Source organism: Sorex araneus, chromosome 3 (assembly GCF_027595985.1).
Source record: "Sorex araneus isolate mSorAra2 chromosome 3, mSorAra2.pri, whole genome shotgun sequence".
Taxonomy (NCBI): domain Eukaryota; kingdom Metazoa; phylum Chordata; class Mammalia; order Eulipotyphla; family Soricidae; genus Sorex; species Sorex araneus.
In genome coordinates this window covers 178713449-178734147 of record NC_073304.1, presented here as the reverse complement: position 1 = coordinate 178734147, position 20699 = coordinate 178713449, and the positions used below count along the sequence as shown (strand labels likewise).

The 20699-nt window shown below is 42.7% G+C and overlaps 1 protein-coding gene across 1 annotated transcript; it reads right to left on the bottom strand.

The window, feature by feature from the left end:
- Window positions 1-169: 169 nt before the first annotated feature.
- Window positions 170-13039, bottom strand: MMP12 (matrix metallopeptidase 12). The gene is made up of 10 exons (XM_004604807.2): window positions 12935-13039; window positions 9932-10179; window positions 8821-8969; window positions 8607-8732; window positions 5984-6145; window positions 5067-5184; window positions 3782-3915; window positions 2935-3094; window positions 1374-1477; window positions 170-270 (listed from the first exon to the last, which is right to left on the bottom strand). The coding sequence occupies exons 1-10, from the start codon at window positions 13037-13039 to the stop codon at window positions 170-172; spliced, it is 1407 nt and encodes a 468-aa protein (XP_004604864.2).
- Window positions 13040-20699: the final 7660 nt, after the last annotated feature.

The following is a 20699-nucleotide window of genomic DNA, read 5'->3' as shown; positions in this document are numbered from 1 at the left end:
GCAATGGTAGTTTCCAAAATTGAAAACCTTATGTATTTTATGCATTTCAACAATCACTTCTCTAAAATTACCTTAATTTGTAATATTGGCAAACTGAGTACAGAATAATCATGCAATGCATAATCATTAAATTGAAGCGAACTGGCAAATGCCATCAAGTATAGCATTCCTAACAACCAAACTCGCTGTTGCTCTTCAGTGTTCTGGTGACATGCTTTTGTTGAATATCATATTCAAGCACGTTAGTGCCTTGGAAGAAGTAGAAATGTCCTAAAAAGAAACAGAAAATGAATAGTTTAACTCTCTGTTTGTATTTTTTTAAAAAAGATCACACAATATTTTTATAGATTATCTAGACTTGACAGGATCCAATTTGAGAATATAAATATTGAGTCCTTTAGGCTGGGACTTTTTTTTTGCCAGCTAGATATCTGCCTACATTCCATTATTTGACCATTATAGTATCTTCATTAATTTTAGTTGTTAAGTTTTTTAAAAATTTTAATTAGAGAATCACTGTGATGTCCAGTTACAGACTTATGAACTTTTGTGTTTGCATTTCACTCATAGAGTGATCGTTTACCCATCCCTCCACCAGTGCCCATTCACCTCCACCAATGATCCCAGTATCCCTCTCACCACCCCCACCCCATCCCTCACCACCCCACCCTGCCTCTGCAGCAGGGCATTCCCTTTTGTACTCTCTCCTTGTCTTCATTAATTTTAAGGAGGTTGTTTGGTCTTAAGTGCTAATTATGACTTTTCCAAGACATGCAAATGTCTTGGAAAAGTCATATCCCAGGTGTAGAGCTCAGAGAAGAGGAGATTGGACCCAGTTCCATAGAAGAGGTAAAAAGACACAGTATAGGAATAACAAATTCTTGGTCCAAGGACAGTTTTGCTTAGGCTGATCTTGCATGAAGTTTGATTCACAAATACTGACCCAAACTCAAGTTTTTCTCATCCTGCCCTCACTCTTTGTCCTTGTGAGCCCATTGAGGCTGAAAGAGGCCGGCAGGAAGGTAAAGAAAGCACGGTATGAAAAGGCACGGAAGATCCCAGTTTGCCTAAATCCTGGCTGTCTTGTCCTCACACAGCAGTACTGTGAGCTGAATATCATGGGGAAGTCCAGAGAGTCACACCCATAGAACCAGTGACCGTCATGTCCCTCTTGCCTGGCTACCCTCTGGAGGTCTCCCTAACTTGTTCTTCTGGTCCACCCCATCTGAGCTTGGTACACTGTGCCCTGTGCCCCTGGGGGGAACACAGAGTCCTATTCTTGTCAGTTTGGAGACCCGATGTTTGATCTAGACATTCTAATCAGCCGAGTGTTGTCAAAGCACTTCCCAGTATATCCTTGGCTTTCTACTCACTGTTGTGGTAATAGACTGCATCAACTTTTGGGCCGATTCCTGGGAAGAATCTAGTTATTGCTTGGGGATAATCAGAGTCCATGCGTTGGCTTCTCTCATCATACCTGAGCAAAGAAATAAGGAACTTTATCAGAAAATAGATTCCTGGACCAGAGTGATAGTACAGTGGGTAGGGCGTTTGCCTTGCATGTAGACAACCTGGGTTCGATACCCAGCATCCCATATGGTCTCCAGAGCACTTCCAGGAGTAATTCCTGAGTGCAGAGCCAGGAGTAACTCCTGAGCATCACCGGGTGTGACCGAAAGAGAAAAAAAAAGAAACAAAAAAAGAAAAATATAAAATAGATTCCATGACATAAAGATCAACATTTCCCTCATGAACCTTCTTGCTCTTCCCTGAAAGGCACCTCATGAAAGGGTTTTGATGCACTGATAAGAAAATCAAGAATCTTGACTGGTTTGTTCTGAGTCCCTGTGGGACCCTCACCCTCCCCTTCTCCACTTATGTGTCCTACTCTTTTACGATGTCCCCTGCAGGGTTGGTGGCCCTGCTGAGAGCACAGCATCTAGGACAGAGCCGTGTCAGCCAAATTCATTAATCCACTTGCAAGGACGGTAGGAAGGAAGAGACATGTTCATTGAGATAAGTACAAGTCACTTGAGAGTATCAGTACTCTCCATCCCCTTATTCTAGTGATGTCCAACCATCTGGAGTAAAAGCATTGTCCACAGCTGTTGAGCCTTTAATGCCTTTGTGTAGCATCCTATATGCTTCTCTGTGCAAAAGCTCTCAGCTCAGAAACCCACCTTTTAAATAAACCCTCAACCACCTTTTAGGGGACAAGATTTGCCTAAGATCTTGTACTCTGCTTTTGTTTCCAGTAGACTTTCATTTACTCACTATCTGGTCCAGGTTATTTTATTATTTTATTACTTGCCCTTTCATCTTCATTTCTGACTTATCACCTGGTTTTCTTAGCCCAATTGTCTAATTCTCTGTAAGTAGAAAACTAGCGATATTTCAGAAGATGGAATTTCCATGTCAATTTGGATTCAATGTTAGAAAATTCCTTACCTCTCCAAACTGAGTTGTAAATACTTGATCTTATACATTTAAACCACTGTTTTTCAAAATGCTTCTACAGTGATGAACAAAATGACATTTTACTTCTAGTGTTGGTGCTTAGCCCTGGGAGTGGAACTCAGCAATAAAGCTTGCCTGGCACATGTAGACCCTAGGTTTAATCTCTGACATGAAAAAAAAAAGTGCTTCTATTTTAAATGCATTATGTGTTATTTAAGAAGCTAAAAGAAATCGGTTAATGAATGGGGTTAGACCGCTGGGTGTGGCCCCCAAGGGAAAAAATGTAACTAAAATAATAATAACAGCAATAACAAAAGAGGTAAATTAACTATTTCAGTTCTACACTCTCTTCCTCTCTAGGGAAAGTCAGGGATCTTTGGGAATTTGCATAGAAAAGTTACCTTCTGGAAAATTTCATTCTTTGTCTATTTTATAGATCTTAAAGATCAAATCAAATTACCAACAGTTAAAGCTTACCTCCAAAATTGGTTTTCTACAAAGAAGAAGGTTTTGTACAAAATTGGATCAAAAACAGCTGCATCAATTTTTCTCACAGAGTTAGGGAAGCCCAAAGAATGAATGCTCTTGGGGTAGTCTGGCTTCAGCTTGAGGTCCTGGAGGGCCCAGACCTTCTCATCTGTGAAGACAGTGAAAAACGGCAGGTCACATTCATGCAGGAAGTACCATCCCACACAGCAAGGCCCCTCTATCCCCTTACCTCTGGATTATAAGACCGCCTGTACTTAGGCACGATCTATGATTTTTTTAAGATGATACTACTATGTTATACTTCCAAACTTTCCCCCTAAGATTTTATGTATTACCAAGATCGTTCTTTGTCCCTCTCGGAGAGCCCTACAAGCTACTGAGAATATCCCACCCACACAGCAGAGCCTGGCAAGCTGTATGTGGCGTATTTGGTATGCCAAAAACAGTAACAACAAGTCTCACAATGGAGATGTGAGATGTACTGGTGCCTCCTCGAGTAAATCGATGAACAGTGGGACTACAGTGCTACAGTGCTACCAAGATAGTTAAGCTAGTTTAGTTTTTAGTTTAGACTGCAGGGATGAGGTACCTGGGCCCGCAGGCCATAGAAGGCTTGTGATGCTAGAAGACTCATTCCAGGGCAGACACGTGCATCTCTCAGCTGCCCTTGGTCCTGCCTATACTGTATGGCCTGCATATAATGTTCTATATAGCCAAGTGACTTTGACAGAAAAATGTTTCCCCATCCCTGTTTAGAGCCACATTTAAAAGTCCTGATCCCCAAACATTGCTGGGGAGACCACCCTCAAACAAAACCACAAAAATTTAGTGTTACCTTTAAAAAGGAAAACTTGATTTTGGACTCCAATTTCGTAAGCGGCTTGAATATCAGTGGTTAAATTTGGCAATAAAGCAGAAATTAAATCTATTTTGCTTCTTGAATTCCCAATATATCTCCACAAGAAGTGTCTGGCATGAAAATAAGAAAACAAACCCCCATTTAGAACATGTTAAAAATCACTGTAGACTCTGGGCCCATGAAGCGGAGGTGGAAAGGGCCTGTGAAAGGCTTCAGGTTTCTTTGTCATTTTTATGTCTGTTCCCTGGATGCCGGTAGAAGGATTACAGGGAAAAGTGCTTCATCCAGGCGCTGACAGTAGCAGTGATCTGGCGTGCCAACCTCATCCCAGAACCAGGAGCTCTTGGTTCTTCTGCCCCCACCAAGCATTTTCCAGTTTTCTAATCTAAAGGAAGTCATTTAACCTTAAGTATTACCTTTTTATAATCTCAGAATGGACAACATTTGCCTACCTACTAAACATTGATCGTGGGCTGGAGTGATAGTACAGTGGGTAAGGCATTTGCCTTGCATGCAGCCGACCCAGGTTTAATCGCTGGCATGCCATATGGACCCCCAGCACTGCCAGGAGTGATTTCTGAGTGCAGATTCAGGAGGATCCCCTGAGTATTGCCAGGTGTGACCCCCCACCCCCGCAAAGCGCTAAATATTAATCTTGTTGACTCCCCAATGCTTTCAGTATCTGTTTCAGCCTGTGTGCCAGACAGAGACTTTTGGTCACTAGGAACTTCTTTTCTGTGACTAAGAGTCCAGCCTTTTCAAGAGCTTCCGGGACTGCCCATCATTCTAGCTATGCTTGTACTAGCTAGGCACCCCTGCCTGGCCCACCCTTCTCCAGCCCACATTTACTGGGTTACCACAAGTTCATTTCATTATATGCCCATGATAACTACTTTATTCTCTTCATCCAAGACCTTCAGGGTTTGTTTGTTTGTTTGTTTGTTTGGTGTGTGTGTGTGTTGCTTTTGGGTCACACCTGGTGGTGCTCAGGGATTACTCCTGGCTTGCACTCCATCCCCTCCTGGCAGGGTTTAGAGTACCATAGAGGCCACTGGGGATCAAAGCTAGGTTGGCTGTGTGCAAGGCAAGTGCCTTGCCAGTTGTACTATTTCTTTGGGCCCCCTTCAGGGTTATCTTCAATTCAAATTCATGTCCCTTCTTACAAGTTTCATCTACTTTATTTTCCAATATTTCCCATTACTTCCAGACAAAACAAAACAAAACAAAAAAACCTGACTGGTCTTTAATTCAGGACTCTCACCTGCCTTTGAAGTAAAGGATTTTATCTCCAACTGTACTGACAGCATCATAACGCAAACTGAGGCCACATATCAGGTCATGTAGGTGATTGGGCATAGGGCGGGACATTTCCGGGCGACCTGAAAACACATTTTAGGATGCATTAGAAAAAAATCTGCATTTTAATTCATTAGAGGAAGTATTATTCTTTTGAAAACATTTGGTTTTAATTTATTTTTTTTGAGGGGAGGGAGAGTGAGAGATCACTCCTGGCAGTGCTTAGGAGTCATTCCTGATGGTGCTTAAGGAACTGAGGGTGAAGCATATCAAACTTTAGGGCTCCTGTTTGCAAAGCATAAACTCTCACCCTTTGAGCTAAATTCCCTTTTCTTGATTCCCAAATACATGAAAAACAATTTAGGCTTTTATAACATTGACAGAAGTCAAACCAACTCACTGCTCCTCCCTCCACCCCTCATGTGATTGTAATATGGAAGAGAATATATTGGACCCCTTTGTCTTCCCTGTTCCACTGGGATTATTATTCGTGTTCCTTCTTCAACACAGCAGTATGCTGGATAGAAAGAAGACTTGCTGTGCCCTTGCCTCTTTCATTAACATACTAGATAGCTTGTTCTATTTTGTAAAATTGAGAGACTATCTGTCCAGGTACCTCACAGACTTTTTCTGGGGTGCAGAAGAGAAGATGGATGCTAAAGTTTTCTAAAGTGCAGTGAAATATTTCAACTATTGTCAAACTACATACAGTACTCTTTAGGGCTGCTTTTTAGATAAAAAGATCTACAAATATCTTTCAGTCCTCAGGATACATGCCACACTGCAGGACAGCTTCTGCCTTGCTACATGAGGCTTGAGTTCAATCACGTGAGCCACAAGTATAAATCCACGCCAGCAAAAGGATAGAAAAATTCAACTCACCATAAAGATACTGAATGCCTCGTATGTCATCAGCAGAGAGGCGGAATGTCTTGGTGTCAACATAGTTGTAGGTGGGGAACATTATAGCTCTTGTATCTTTAGAATGGCCAAGACCCAAGGAATGACCGATCTCGTGAACAGCCACCAGGAACAGGTTTGTGCCTAAGAGGAAACCAACCCAAAGAGAGAAAGAGCAGTGAAGGACTTGGCATCCAGGGGGCGACAACACATCTGACATAACCCAGGAAGAAATGGGGCTCTCAGGAGTCCTGCCTCCCTCTCACAGAAAGTATTCCGACCCTGGCACTCTGGATTCCCTAGCCAGGTAATTCTTTGTTTCCATGGTACTCCTGGGCATTGTAGGTGTTTAGAGATTGCTGGTGTCACTATTCAATTTGAGTATCATGTTCCCTGCCAGTCAGACAACCAAAAAGTGTTTCCATGCATTGTCAAATGTCCCCTTGGGGGTCAGATGCTTCTGCTTAGGAACTACCTTGCTAGCAGAGCAGTAAAATGTATTCTGTGAAAATGTCTAAAATAATGTGACCTCCCAGTTGCTCTTATTTCCCATGACTCTGTTCTGCTTTTTCTCTTGATCTGACTTCACTGGCTCTAGAACAGTCTTCAGTAAGCATCTTGTACTAACGGCAAATATCAGGACATATACAGTTCCATATACAAAGAGTCACTGACAGATATACCACATTATAGTCCCCCATATGGAGCTGACAGGACTCTGCAATTCGCACTCCTGATTCACATTGATTTTGACTGTGAATTTTCTTTAGAAGGTTATTTGTTCTATTCCTCAGCAGGGTGGGTGTTGCTGCAGGGGAAGGCTACAGCCATCTCACCTCTGTATCCATGTGCCTCTTACCATCTCACATCCCAGTGGAAACTCAGGAGGTCATGAAGTCATTGTTCACTTAATACACTAGGTAAAAACTTAGGCTGAGAATGAATACTAAATTAAGAAATTTCCTTAATTCTAGTCTGGAAAATCTAGAATGGAGCCAATTAAGCTGGATACTGAAGGACTGGAGGGAAGTTCTTTGGGCTGTGAGATAGGATGCACATGTTCTGACCCCAGTTTTTCCACAGGCAAGCCCTACCCTTATCTCAGCCTCAGTTTCCCCTCCACACACACTATCTCTATTAAATGGCTTGTCTGGGGGATCTTTAGAATTCCTGGATATTCTTCGAGGCTAATCCGCACTGATCTCTCATATCAGATGAAGAGATTATAACCTCATAATATTTGACAAGTATTGGTTAAAGCTTAAAATAATGTTTAGATAAATATAACAAATCTTACTGCTGATCTGCTGCTCAGCAAGAATATAATTCCACATCATTTGTCACTTAACAGTACAAAACTCCTCTTTTCAACAGAAAATTGTGTACACGGGGCTGAAGAAATAGAGCCCATGCTTCCGGTGCAGGAGTGAGAAATCACTGTTCTTTGGAGAGCTTTTCAATAGAAAGCCCAGTTTTGACCCCGGCACCACCTTGTCCCCCAAGTACCACCAGGAGCGACTCCTCAGCACAGAGCTTCCTGAGCATCACTAGATGTGGCGCCCCAAACAAAAACAAAATATAAAATTTTGTAAACCTTTAGTCAACTAAAACAAAAAACCCTTCTGACTGATTGGTAATGTCTCTAAAACTTTTGTCATCTGACACAAGCAGTGTTAGCCAGAACCAAGGGGATGCTTCGTTGAGATCATGGTTTAGTTTGTTTTTGCTTTGTTCTTGTTTTGGGGCCACATGCAGGCAGTGGTGGGAACGAACCTGGGCCTTCCGCAACTGTCACCCAACTTCCAGCCCTTGAGCTCTCTCTTTGACCCTGAATCAAGCCTGTTTTTAGTGTTTTTTTTTCCCTGTGTATTCTTTCAACATGAGTCAGTTTTATAACCTAGAATTTCTAGTAGAAATATTAGGAAATATTCTGATGTACTGACTTAGACTCTCCAAAATATAGTGACTCCACCAAGGGGCAAAGGACACTGAATGTCTCCAATTTCTGTCTGAGATGGATGGTGGGTTGTATATATGCCCTTTGCAAATGCACACAGATATTGATAAATGATGAGTTGGGTGTTCTAAAACTTTTATCTCAAACAACATAAGATTATGACCTTTGTTTCTCTATGAGGATTTCTAATCTTTCTGTATCTCTGTGAAACTTAAGAAATTTTCAGTATCTAAAGGATCAAGCAGATGACCATGCTTGAATAGGTCTGGTGGCATACACAGACTTTCTTGATTGCTTTATTGCTAGATCACATTATCAAAAACCGATGATCTAAATTATAATCTTTGCATTTCCTTACTATGGTTCTGAATGTCCTTGGTTTTATATGAAAGATCTAGATCCTCCTCAGAGTCTTAGAACTGATCTTTATGGTGGTCTATTTCAATATCCTCAACTTACAGAGGGTGATATTGATGCTACATGTTCCAGTTCACTCAGCATTACGCTTAGAATCAGAACAAATTTTCTCATACTCAAATTCTTTCTCGGAATGTGGCCTTTCAAATTTGTGACCAAATTAATAAGCACTTTTCTTTGTGATTTTGTTTGTGTGTGTGAGTGTGTTTGAGGCTTTTGTTTGTTGCGTACCTCTAGAGCTTTTAGTCCAGGTTTCATCCTCATCAAAATGTGCATCTCCTCCGATATTAGGTCCAGGCCCAAAAGCATGGGCGATGACTCCACCTGGACCATCAAAAGGGTCGAAGTCTCCATGTGCTGTTTACAAAGGAGAGAGAATCAGGCCTCCTGTGCATGTTATTGGTCATATTCAACCGTACAATTTAAGCGAGTTCAAGTTTCCTACCTCTGAATGCAAAGAATATCATAATATCGGCCACCCCATAATTGATTTTTCTGAACCTTAGAGGCGTCACTTCACTCCAGACGTGGAAAGCCCTTTGGATAGCATAGTCAACGTCCTCACGACTCATGTCAGGGGTGTAATTATTGATTCTTTACCAGCAACATAAGAGAGAGAAATATGGACACTGTCAATTTTCTCTGTTTATACTTTACTTCCACTTAAATCATTAGAAAATGAATCCTTTCATACATAAAGGAGTTTAGGTAAGAAAATCCTCCGTTGAAGCCAGGGAGGTGGCATGAATGCTTTGTGGGCACAAAGCCCTAGTGCTGCCTGCTCTCTCCACCCCCAAAATGCTCTGTGGTCCTGATGGCCCTGCACTGCTGGACCTGAGCGTTCTGGCGTCCCTAGTCCCTAATCTGCTGGCTGGCTGAATATCACTGGAAATGTTCCTTGGGCTTCCTGAGTATTGCATGGAAAACCCTCCTTCTCCCCACAGAAAAAAAACCCGATTTTATTTTTATCATTTGAAGTCAGCCACAGCTTCTGGTGCTCAGGAATTGCTGCTGGTGTTGCTTGAAGGAACCATGTGGTTACAGGTATCAAACCCATGTTTCTAGCATGCAAAGCCCTTTGAGCTATTCCTCCGGTCCCTGAAACCTGACATTATTAACTACAGGAACATTCATCCTTGGGCAGCTTCCTCCTTAAACAGACTCTAACCAGACTCTAACCAGATCACTCCTGGCAGGCTCGGGGGACCACATGTTGTGCTGGAGATTGAGTGTGGGTTGGCCGCATGCAAGGCTAATGCCCTACCCACTATACTATTGTTCTGGCCCGGGAAGCTTATGGCTTTTGCCTTTCCTTCTGGGCTTCTGAGTCGACCCATGGAGCCTTTTTCACAGGTCTTATTGCAGACTCAACTTCCTTCTCCTTTTATAGCCTTCCTAATCTGCTCCAGATTGGAAAACCAACCTCGTTGGGTGAAGAGGGCTCTCTTGTAGGGATAATGAACTTTAACACTTATGGATTTAGGGCTTTATCTAAATGACTCATGTCTTAGAAATTAAACCTAGACAGAAGCAGGAAATGATGTGGCGACATGTACCTATAGGAGATGACACGCTTTTTCCATACAGGCCGTCCTGGCATTGTGCTGAAATGTTGGACATCGGGCACACCACACCGAGGTGTGTTCATCATGTCCATAGTTGATGTATCCAGTTGCCCGGTCACTTTTAGCCCCAAGAACTTTTGCATTTCCTGGATTTTGTCCTCCAGGTTGTTCATATTGTCTTTTATTTTTGGTGTTGGAGATCTTTCGATCTTGAGGCCATAAAAGGTTTCCAAGTACCTCTGAAAAAGATAGGTTTAGTAATGCATTATTATATATAGAAGGTATTTGTTTGAGTTTCATTTGTGTGACTCGAATGTGCATAGGTTCTTTAAACCAGATACCAGATAATTGGGCTGGAGCAATCACACAGCAGGTAGGGTGTTTGTCTTGCATGCGGCTGACACGGGTTTGATTCCTCCACCCCTCTTGGAGAGCCTGGCAAGCTACTGAGAGTACCTCACCCACACGACAGAGCCTGGCAAGCTTCCCTTTGTGACATAATTGATATGCCAAAACCAGTAACAACAAGTCTCACAAAAGAGACATTACTGGTGCCTGCTGGAGCAAATCGACGAGCAACGGGATGACAGTGACAGTGACCAGATAATTACTTATGATGGTAAAAATATTAATTTTCAGTGCAGTAAAAAATCTGTCAAAAACTATTAGCAAGATTGATTTTTCTGGGAGCTTATTCAAAACACCTTCATTTATGTCTCTACCTATTCAAACTCTTTGAAACCTATGTCAGTATCTCACTCATCATGACAATTAGCAAGCAACAGAGCATTATTATTATTAGGATGCATAAATTATAGGCAAGCTATGCCTATAATTTATGCATTCTAATGGCAAGCTACCGAGAGTGTCCTGCCCGCATGGCAGAGCCTGGTAAGCTTCCCGTGGTGTATTCAATATGCCAAAAACAGTAACAACAAATCTCACAATGGAGACGTTACTTGTACCCCCTTGAGCAAATCGATGAACAACAGGAGGACAGTGCTACAGTATGTTTCCTTGCTTAAAAATCTAAAGCACAATACATTAAGCCCCAACAAATTCAAAGTAACAAAGTTTTCAACTTCTGGATCCTGCACAAGCCTGATTCATTGAGGGTACTGGGAGAAAGGTGAGCCCAGCGCCCTCCCAAATAGCAGCTGAAAGCCTCCACACTCCACAATTACTACTATGCTCACAGCCAGACTCCACTGCGTGGACGAGCCTTGTCCAGAAATTAACTTGTTGAAACACTCAGGTATGTGGGTTTTGTGGCTGAAATCTCCAGCCTTTCACAGAGTTGGAGATGGACTACCTCCTCCTGTCTCTCTGTGCTTCTGGAAACTTCAGCAGCCACACCACCCCTCCCCTCCGCCCCAAAGTTGCCACCTAGTTAAAAAAATAACACCAATTGTATCATCCTGTTAAAAAGTTTGGACTTTCTGGAGCAATATCTCAAACGTTACAACACTGATAAACTAGAAATAGCACACCAGATTGGATGGAATGGAATGTAGAAGGCAACCAATCTCAATTAATAAAATATAACACAGAAGTCTTAACCTGTAACAATATTTTAGTAATCTCTTAGACAAGAGATTAATGGTTCCCCAGTAAGATGCAACAATCTTCACTTACTTTCTTCTAAGGAAACCTTCTTTGATCATTCTTTTAGCAAATCATTTATAACAAGTTATATGAAATAAATTATTGAGGACCTGCTATTGGGGGCGGGCTTAAGGGATGGTTGGGAAAATTGGAGGTAATTGTGGTGGAAAGATGCAATGGTGGTGAGATTGATGTTTTGTAGCAAATCATCATGAACAACTGTGTATAAAAATAAGGATTTTAAAAAAAGTTTTCAAAAAATAGAAAGATCATCTAAACTCTCTAGTAGGAAAAGCAATAAATTTTAAAAAATTGTGTTCAAAAGTCTTGTAAAGAAATATCTGCGATGAGCGATGGTGAATAGCATTTCTTAATTGTTATGGTAGTCTGCACTGTAGCACTGTTGTCCTGTTGTTCATCGACTTGCTCGAGTGGGCACCAGTAATGTCTCCATTGTGAGAATTGTTGTTACTGTTTTTGGCATACCGAATATGCCACGGGTAGCTTGCTATAGGCTCTGCTGTGTGGGCTGGATACTCTCGTTAGCTTGCTGGGCTTTCCGAGAGGGATAGAAGAATCAAACCCAGGTCGGCTAAAGTAGTAAAATTAGTTCAATATATTGTTCAAATCTCAGTTTGTCAACTGGCCTTGAATAATTAAATTAAGTACCATAGCAGAAATAGAATGCCAGATGTTTTAACTAAAACTTCTTGCCCAAAAGGTTTTTTTGTTTGGTTTGGCTTGGTTTGGTTTTGGGTCATGCCTGGTAGAGCTCAGGATTCCTTTTGTCTTTGTAATCAGGGATCACTCGTAACAGTGCTCAGGGAACAGTATGAAGCTACAGGGCTCAAACCTGGACCAACTACTTGCAAGACAAGTAAGTAACTTTTACCCTATACTATCCTCTGGCCCACAGTCAAAGATTTTATTTTTTTGCAGAAGAAACTAATTTACTCAAATTTTATGCCACTTCTTTAAAACCAATACCTTGGGGCTGGAGCAATAGTACAGCTGGGAGACATTTGCCTTGCACGAGGCCAACCTGGGTTCCATCCCTGGCATCCCATATGGACTCCTGAGCACCACCAGGAGTATTTCCCAAGTGCAGAGCCAGGAGTAACCCCTGAGCACCACCAGGAGTATTTCCCAAGTGCAGAGCCAGGAGTAACCCCTGAGCATCGCTGTGTGACCCAAAAAAGACAATAAATAAATAAACAAACAATACCCTTTTTTTACATTTCCTTTTTGTCAAAGAAAAATAATTAATTCTAAAAGCAAATTACCTCCAAATCAGGTTTCAATTAATGCTTTTTAAAACAAAACTGGTCAGTGCAATAATCTTCAACATAAAAATCAGGTTAGATGAAAAACTACAGTGTCAATACTTACTTGAGCCATTTCCGTGTTGTTTTCTTTTGGTAGTCTGCTGTTAGTTGGGGCAGCAAGCCCCAAAGCTGTGAGCTGCAGGCCGAGGATCAGTGGGAGGAACTTCATCCTGAATTTCTGAATGAGAGGTTTGACTGAGTTTGCTCTGTGCGCTTCACTGTAGTTCCTTAAACATCCCTCTTTATATAGCCCTTCTGGCAAGGATTTCAGTGACTCTGAAATCCTCGGGGTGACTCACAGTTGATACCATCCTTTGATTTATCTGTAAAGCATGTAAACACAGAAAGTCCTTATTCTAAGGCCAGCAGTAGGTCAGTTGCATCTTACTTTTCAAGGTGTCAGTTAATTTTTAACTCACAATTTTATTGAGGCAGCTCAAAATATAATTTCATAAAATATTAAACAAGCCCCTCCCTCTCCTCACCCTGAAAATGAGCCATTGGGAATGATAGCTGGGAATGATCACTCTGGACAGGAACTGAGTGTGGAAAGTAGGTAAAGGAATATACCTGATAACCTTTCAGTATCTGCATTGCAAACCATAATGCACAAGAGGGGAGAGAGAGAGAGAGCACGCACCCAAGAGAGAGACAGAGAAGAGAAAGACCTGCCATAGCGATGATGGGAGGGAAACTGGGCATATTGGTGGTGAGAAATGCATACTGGTGAAGGGACGGGTGTTGGAACATTGTGTGACTGAAACTGAATTATGAACAACCTTGTAGCTGTGTATCTCACTGTGATTCAATTACAGAAATAAATAAATATTTTTTTAAAAAATAAGGTATTGTAAGAGACACCGATCACTTAGCGCGTCTAGCAAACTCAGAAGTGCATTGTTGGGAAGCTCAGGCTTTGGTGATGGATGCAGCTCCCTGGGGGACACTCACCCTGCGTTGGTGGACCCTGTGATGGTGGGTCCCTTGGCATTGGAGAAAAAGGGTGGATTCTTTTTCAGTATTTTCAGTTCCTGCTATAAAACTTTCTTTATATCCACTGTGGGCAGAATAATGTTTCCACACAAACTATATAAAATGGAATAAATAAAACCTCACAGATGCTCCCAGATGTTTTCTGAAGCTGGAACTCTGGGGAAGAGATGGCCTTGTCCAGTGGGAAGGAGACTGACCACTGAGGTGCCCGTCCCCTACCTCCACTCTCTCTGCCTCAAGCTCTGCGATTCCACCTCAAGGATTTCTGGTATTTTGAGACTGAAGATAACTTTGCCTTTCTTTCTCTGGCAATGCTTCCCAAGACGATGAATTGTAAGTGTCAGCATGTAATGTGCTCACTAAATTCACTCCCTTTCTCTTGTCCTGCAAGATAAACATGGGCAGCTTAACAGTGGTCACAAATATGGCTGAAAGTTGCTTGCTGTGGACTTCATGAAGAACTTCATGAGAAAGGTCATAAAAGAACATTGGAAGGGGATCACTCCAAATACTGACTTTAACTTAAGAGTCATAAAAGTAACATGATCATTTGGCCAGAAGATGGGAAGGTAAAATTATGGAGTTTATCAGACAATATGAGAGCAATTGCATTGCCACCTACACAAAGATCCTGCTCTGAGTAGGCAATATCTCTGTGTTGCCCAACAATGTATTCATAGACCCTAAATCGTGAAGTTAGTAGGTGCTCACTGAATGTGTGTGGATGGATTTAGCAGGAGAGTAGCAGCTCCAGGACATAAATCATACCCTTCCCTTGTGTGTTCAGTTACTATGCACACCATGTGTCCTTACTCCCTTTGAAAGCTTCCCAGAGCTGGTGTTGTTTGCAGATGAAGAAATATGTTGCTTGGAAGACTTTCTGGAAGAGTCTAAAAAGTATAAGATGAATGTAAGACATTAGGGAAAAGCTGCCTGAGATAAAAGGAAATAAAAGAATGTTACTGGAAGGTGTCTAAAACTAGAAAATTTCCCAGATTTTACTGGTTTTTGGGGTTTTGCTTCAGCAAAAACCTCAAACGGACCAAGTATAAGCAAGAAAATTCCTCTGGGCTAGTATAGAGGCTGGGACCTTAGGTTGCACGTTGGTCAGCTGTGGGATCTTAGCTTCATTTTTATGACCTTGGAAATACTCTTTGGCCTCGTCAAACACTTGAATTTCTTCATCTGTAAAATTGAAGTAGCAATAATAATGATCACTAGAGCTATCACAAAGATTAAATTATAGAGAAGTATTTTGCCAAGTGCCTGGCATGCAGAAAGGATTCCTGATGGTTACCTTCCTTCCTTTCTTCACTTCACTTTTGTAAGGCATTTGCGAGGGGATGGTCAAGGGCATGGAAGTGGCTATCAAGACATGTCCAGGCCTCTCTGCTGTGCTTGAAGAAGCTACAAAGAAATTCAGATTTAGGCCCATACTGGAAGCTAAGGTTCCAACCGAGTTGGGGTTTCTGGGGACACACAAAGGGATCTGCAAATCAGGGGTTGGTTGTTCTGTATGAAGACCAGAATGCTAATAGGTGTGGAAGCACATGAAGCACAGCTTCTGAACAAGAGCTTTCTAGATGGAGAGATAGTACCCAGTGAAGGTTGGCAGCTGACCCAAGTTAGATCCCCAGCACTATGTGACGTGGTAGGCTGAGCCTCGCCAAGGGCATCCTGGAGGCTCCTTAGGTGAACCATGGGTGCCAGCAACCTGCATCCTTGTACGTTGGCGGTGCCACTGGGAGGGGCCCCTGAGTCTCCTGAGAATTGCTTAGGACACCCCCAAAATTAAAATATAAACCAGATATTATAGTACAGAGCTTCAAGAAGCATCCTACTTTTGCTTACATAGTTTTCTTCCCAACTCTGGCACCAGCCCATTCTGAGGGGTATCACTGCTGTAAGGATGCAGATGCACAAGCAAATCAAAACATGGTTTGGGGTAAGGACCCCGAAAAACATTCCGGAATATACAAGAAAACCCCTGAACAACTCATAGGTAGTCTCGTTAGATGGAAAGAAAACTTGAGCTGGCTCAGCATCTCCTTTTATGGAAGAAACGGGAGTCCTGAAAAGGGAAGTGGATTGTCCAACCTAGCCTCCTGACTGAGATTATTTTGCTCTACCACGTTGCGTTTGGGTGCCTATCACTTTGGTTTTGCTTTGGATTTGTCTTCAGGTGGACATCTTGCTACCATAATCACTGCAAATTGATACTATGGTACGTCAAGTCTTAAAACCAATGTGTCCCCTCTGCTGTTGGATGGGCAGGAGTACCCAGATAATCCTGGAAATGTGGTAGATGCATCGGCTGCCCAGGGAGGTGACTCTCCTTGTCTGCCTCAAGGAGATCTCCTGAAACCCCTCCCTGCCTGGTCCTGGCAGCACCCTGCTGCTAAGGTGCCTTTGACGGCAAGTATCCCCCTAGAAGTGGCCTGGAACTCCTCTGAAGAGCATGCTGTTTGGAGCCACCCCAGCCATTACGCAAACTTAGGCAAGTTACTTTGTCATGCTCTTTTCCTTTAGAAAAGAAAAATCTAATCCTTAGATTTTCTTAAGAATAAATGACAGACTCTTATTAAATACCCCTGGCATCATATGATAATGCCGCAATTTGTGTCTCTTCTTCGGCTACTATATACCTCTGTGTCCGTGTAACCACACCATGATTGCATTGGAAAGAGATTATTTTCTACAGAGGGGAAAAAGTTGATCTAAATAGCTGAAATATATTTAAAGACTTCAATAGAACATTGGTTTTGAGAGTGCGACATGGAAATCATAGAGCTATGGTATAGATGCCTTCGTACTCTGAAATAGAGCATTTAAAAAACTTTTTAATAAAGGCACAGTGATTTTGTTATCCATAGTTAAGTTTTAGGCATTTAATATTCCAGCGAGGACCCCATCATTAATCCTACTAATCCAACCAAATCTATACTCTCCAGGAAGCACAGAGATGCAGGCAAGCTTCCTCTAGAATGAATTTGAACAGAGTTGCTAATTGAAGTTCCCTAAGATAGAGAATGCCAGAGCCACAGGTTAAAAATCTAATGCTTGCAAATGTGTGCTCCATCAACAGTTTTGTACCCAGGACTTCCCTAACCACCAGACATTTTTTTTCTCAAGGGGGAAACTGCAGAATGTTAGTGAAGAACCTGGGATATGTAGGATTTGGGAAGGAAGGAGGATGGTCATCCTGAGTGTCACCAGAAAAGTGAAATAGAGGAAGCCAATGAGGAAGTTGGAAGTGAGGAAGGCGGAAATGGCCAGCTTTCCTCCCGGTCCATTTTCCTTCCCCAGCCATGGCTCCCCTTAAAATGACCATAAATGGAGATAGCAGTGCAGCGGAAGCCCTGTCTTTGGCACCTGGCTGGTGTGTGGTGGCTCGCACACGTACGCTTTCAGTCCTTAACTTTCAGTTCTTACTCTCCAGCGGCGAGATAAAGACCCAGAGCTAGAGATCATGACTCAGATACCTCTCAACTGATCTGGACTTTGCAGCGTGGGTGAATGGGAAGAGCTGGGCTTTGGAAATAGACTTGACCTCAGACCTCAGCTATGCTACCTACGACTGTGTGGCTTTGGGCAAGTCCAGTTCAGTTCCTCATTCGCAAATGGCTATTTTGAGGATTAAATCAGATGATGCCTGAAACTGCAGGCCACTGTGCTTAGCACGTTATCAGCCCCTCCATAAGCTTGGGGAATCTTCCTTTTGTGACCCCAAAGCAGTGGTTTTCAACGTGTCTTATTTGGGGGTCAGAGATAGCACAGGGGTTGAAGCTCCTGCCTTGCATGTGGTTGATCCTGCTTTTACCCCAGCTTCGGATGGTCCCTCAATCACTGCCAGGAGTAGAGACAGTGATGTGTCACCTTCTGTGGACCCCCAAACAAAAACAACAAAACTAAATTGGATTTTTTTTTTTTTTTGCTTTTTGGGTCATACCCGGTGATGCACAGGGGTTACTCCTGGCTCTGCACTCAGGAATTACTCCTGTTGGTGATCTGGGGACCATATGGGATGCTGGGAAATGAACCCAGGTCAGCCGTGTGCAAGGCGAATGTCTTACCTGCTGTGCTATCGCTTTAGCCCCCTAAATATTAGGATTTTAAGATACCCTTGCATTGAATTTTAATATCATTTATATCTGTTTACATAGTATATGCATACCTGCATTTCCATACTAAAGATAGTTTTTGTACTTAGTTACGGTTACCCACTTGGAGCTGGTGGAACTTCCTTCCATTGCAAATGTATTTGGGAGAGTACCAGATTCTCATATGGCTGGGAGAGTAAACAAATGGCCCAGAATACCAGTTCTGCCAGTTCAATGTAGCATTTCCCCAAAGGGTTCACTAAAAGCATAACTTCAGCAAAGCAGCTGAGAAGTCAAGAAATCTGAAGTCCAGAGACACTGTTTAGATCCCAAAATGCAAGTCTGCTGACGTTTATATCATTGAAAAATGGAAACATGTTTGGTCCTTTATCTGCATTGCAAACCATAATGCCCAAAGTAGAGAGCGAGTATAGGGAATATTGTCTGCCATGGAGGCAGGGGGAGGGTGGAAAAGGTGGGGATATACTGGGGATATTAGGGGTGGGGAATGTGCACTGGTGGAGGGATGGGTGTTTGATCATTGTGTGATAGTAACTCAGACATGAAAGCTTGTAACTATTATCTCATAGTGAATTAATAAAATTTTAAAAAGAAAAAAGAAAAATGGAAACAATCTTAACAAAGAAATGGCCTTTCTATTTGTGAATTAGATCAGTTAGAGAAAACAGCTAGAGAAGGGAGAATCAATCAGAGACAGTCTTCAGAGTTCTCTTCAAGAGTGAGGTAGGGTCATTTCTTTTTTTAAAATTTATTTATTTTTAATTAGTGAATCACCGTGAGGGTACAGTTACAGATTTATACACTTTTGTGCTCATGTTTCCCTCATACAAAGTTCGGGAACCCATCCCTTCACCAGTGCCCATTCTCCACCACCAGTAAACCCAGCATCCCTCCCACCCTCCCCAATCCCATCTCCTCCCACCCCCCCTGCCACTGTGGCAGGGCATTCCCTTCTGTTCTCTCTCTCTAATTAGCTGTTGTGGTTTGCAATAAAGGTATTGAGTGGCCACTGTGCTCAGTCTCTAGCCCACATTCAGCCTGCAACACCCTTCCCCCGCATGGCCTTCGACCACATTATAGTTGGTGATCCCTTCTCTGAGTTGCCCTTTCCCCAGAATGTGAGGCCAGCCCAGAGATGCAAAAAAAGTATAGTCGAAACGACATCTGCACTTATATGTTCATCGCAGCACTGTTTACAATAGCCAGAATCTGGAAAAAACCCGAATGCCCTAGAACGGATGACTGGTTGAAGAAATTTTGGTACATCTATACAATGGAATACTATGCAGCTGTTAGAAAAAAGGAGATCGTGAATTTTGCATATAAGTGGATCGGCATGGAAAGTTTCATGCTGAGTGAAATGAGTCAGAAAGAGAGAGACAGACATAGAAAGATTGCACTCATCTATGGTATATAGAATAACAGAGTGGGAGACTAACACCCAAGAATTGTAGAAATAAGTACCAGGAGGTTGAATACATGGTTTGGAGGCAGGGTCATTTCTAAAGGACTGAATCACGTTTCCTAATTACATTCCTCTCCTTCCCTCTAGCTCCCCCCAGGCAGCTAGTGACCTCTGTTTCTTGCCTCAACCCTCATCACCTGAGACCTGATTTCTTTCTAGGAGCCTCAGTTCATTGGGGGGGTCCAGTGGGAGATGAGAGGGCTTTGTGCTAACCTGACTCAGTGCTGGAGTGGACAGGCAGGCCCTTCACAGGGTGCAGCAGAGAAATGAGATCCCGAGTCTCTCGGAGACAAGAGTAGGGCTGCAGAACAGTTCCCTTCCTCCCCTGTCTTAAAATCAGCTGGACAGAAGATCAACAGGAGAAAAGCACATTAAATTTTGTACATATGGCAGCCCATAAAAATATGAGAACTCAAAACCAATGAGGGAATTGCAATATCAATCCTTGTGGGTCCTTTTCTAAGCCACTCTCTCTCACTCTCTCTCTCTCACACTCTCTCTCTGTCTCTATGTCTCTGTCTCTGCCTCTCTCTCTCACAACACCCTCCCCCCTCCCCCACACATACACAGCCCCTGGCTTCTTAGACTTCCCTTTCCTGGATTTTTCAACTAACTTTTCCTTCTTAAGGGCACATGGGATTTTTCCAGCAGAAGCCCACCTGAAACAAAGTACTTGAGATGGTTTTACAAAATTGGAAGTGGGACACTCTCTCTCTCTCTCTCCCTCCTTGCAGGACTGCATCCTAGTGTACCTCCAGCCCAGGCCCTTCCTTAAGGTCCAGGAAATTCATTAGCTCAAATTTCACATCTCAGTCTTATTATGAATAACCAAGCTCCTTGGGACTTTCCTGCCCAATTTGATCCTAAGACCCACTTGTTGGAGACAGCCAAGAACTTCCTCCTTTCTAATACCGAGTCCATCATATGATTAATAAGCCCAGTAAATAAGCGTGAATCATGCTTAGAATTCATAAATGCAAAACGTTTCAAAGCGAGTCTAACAGTGTCTAACTAACCATGTTTGGAATATAACTCAAGGAAGTTCAAGGGATCCTGCGTGTCTGTCGTCACGTTCTATCTGCTTCTGAGAACACACAGATCTTGATTTACATCCGCCCCAGCCCCCTCTGGGATAGTCGGGGCTCTTCAAAGCGCAGGTGGCCTGTGGTTGCTCCAGCCCACAGCCCCAAGCACTCTGTTCCCCTTCTCACTCCTGCCCCAGAGTTGACACCGCTGAAGCAAACCAGAAC

Excerpts from the sequence above, each read along its gene's own strand:
- MMP12 (XM_004604807.2), bottom strand. The coding sequence starts at position 13,039 with ATGAAGTTCCTCCCACTGATCCTCGGCCTGCAGCTCACAGCTTTGGGG. Across the intron at positions 8,733-8,820 it reads GATATTCTTTGCATTCAGAG|CACATGGAGACTTCGACCCT; the intron begins GTAGGAAACTTG and ends CTTTGTAAACAG. Across the intron at positions 5,185-5,983 it reads AGGCATTCAGTATCTTTATG|GTCGCCCGGAAATGTCCCGC; the intron begins GTGAGTTGAATT and ends ATGTGTTTTCAG.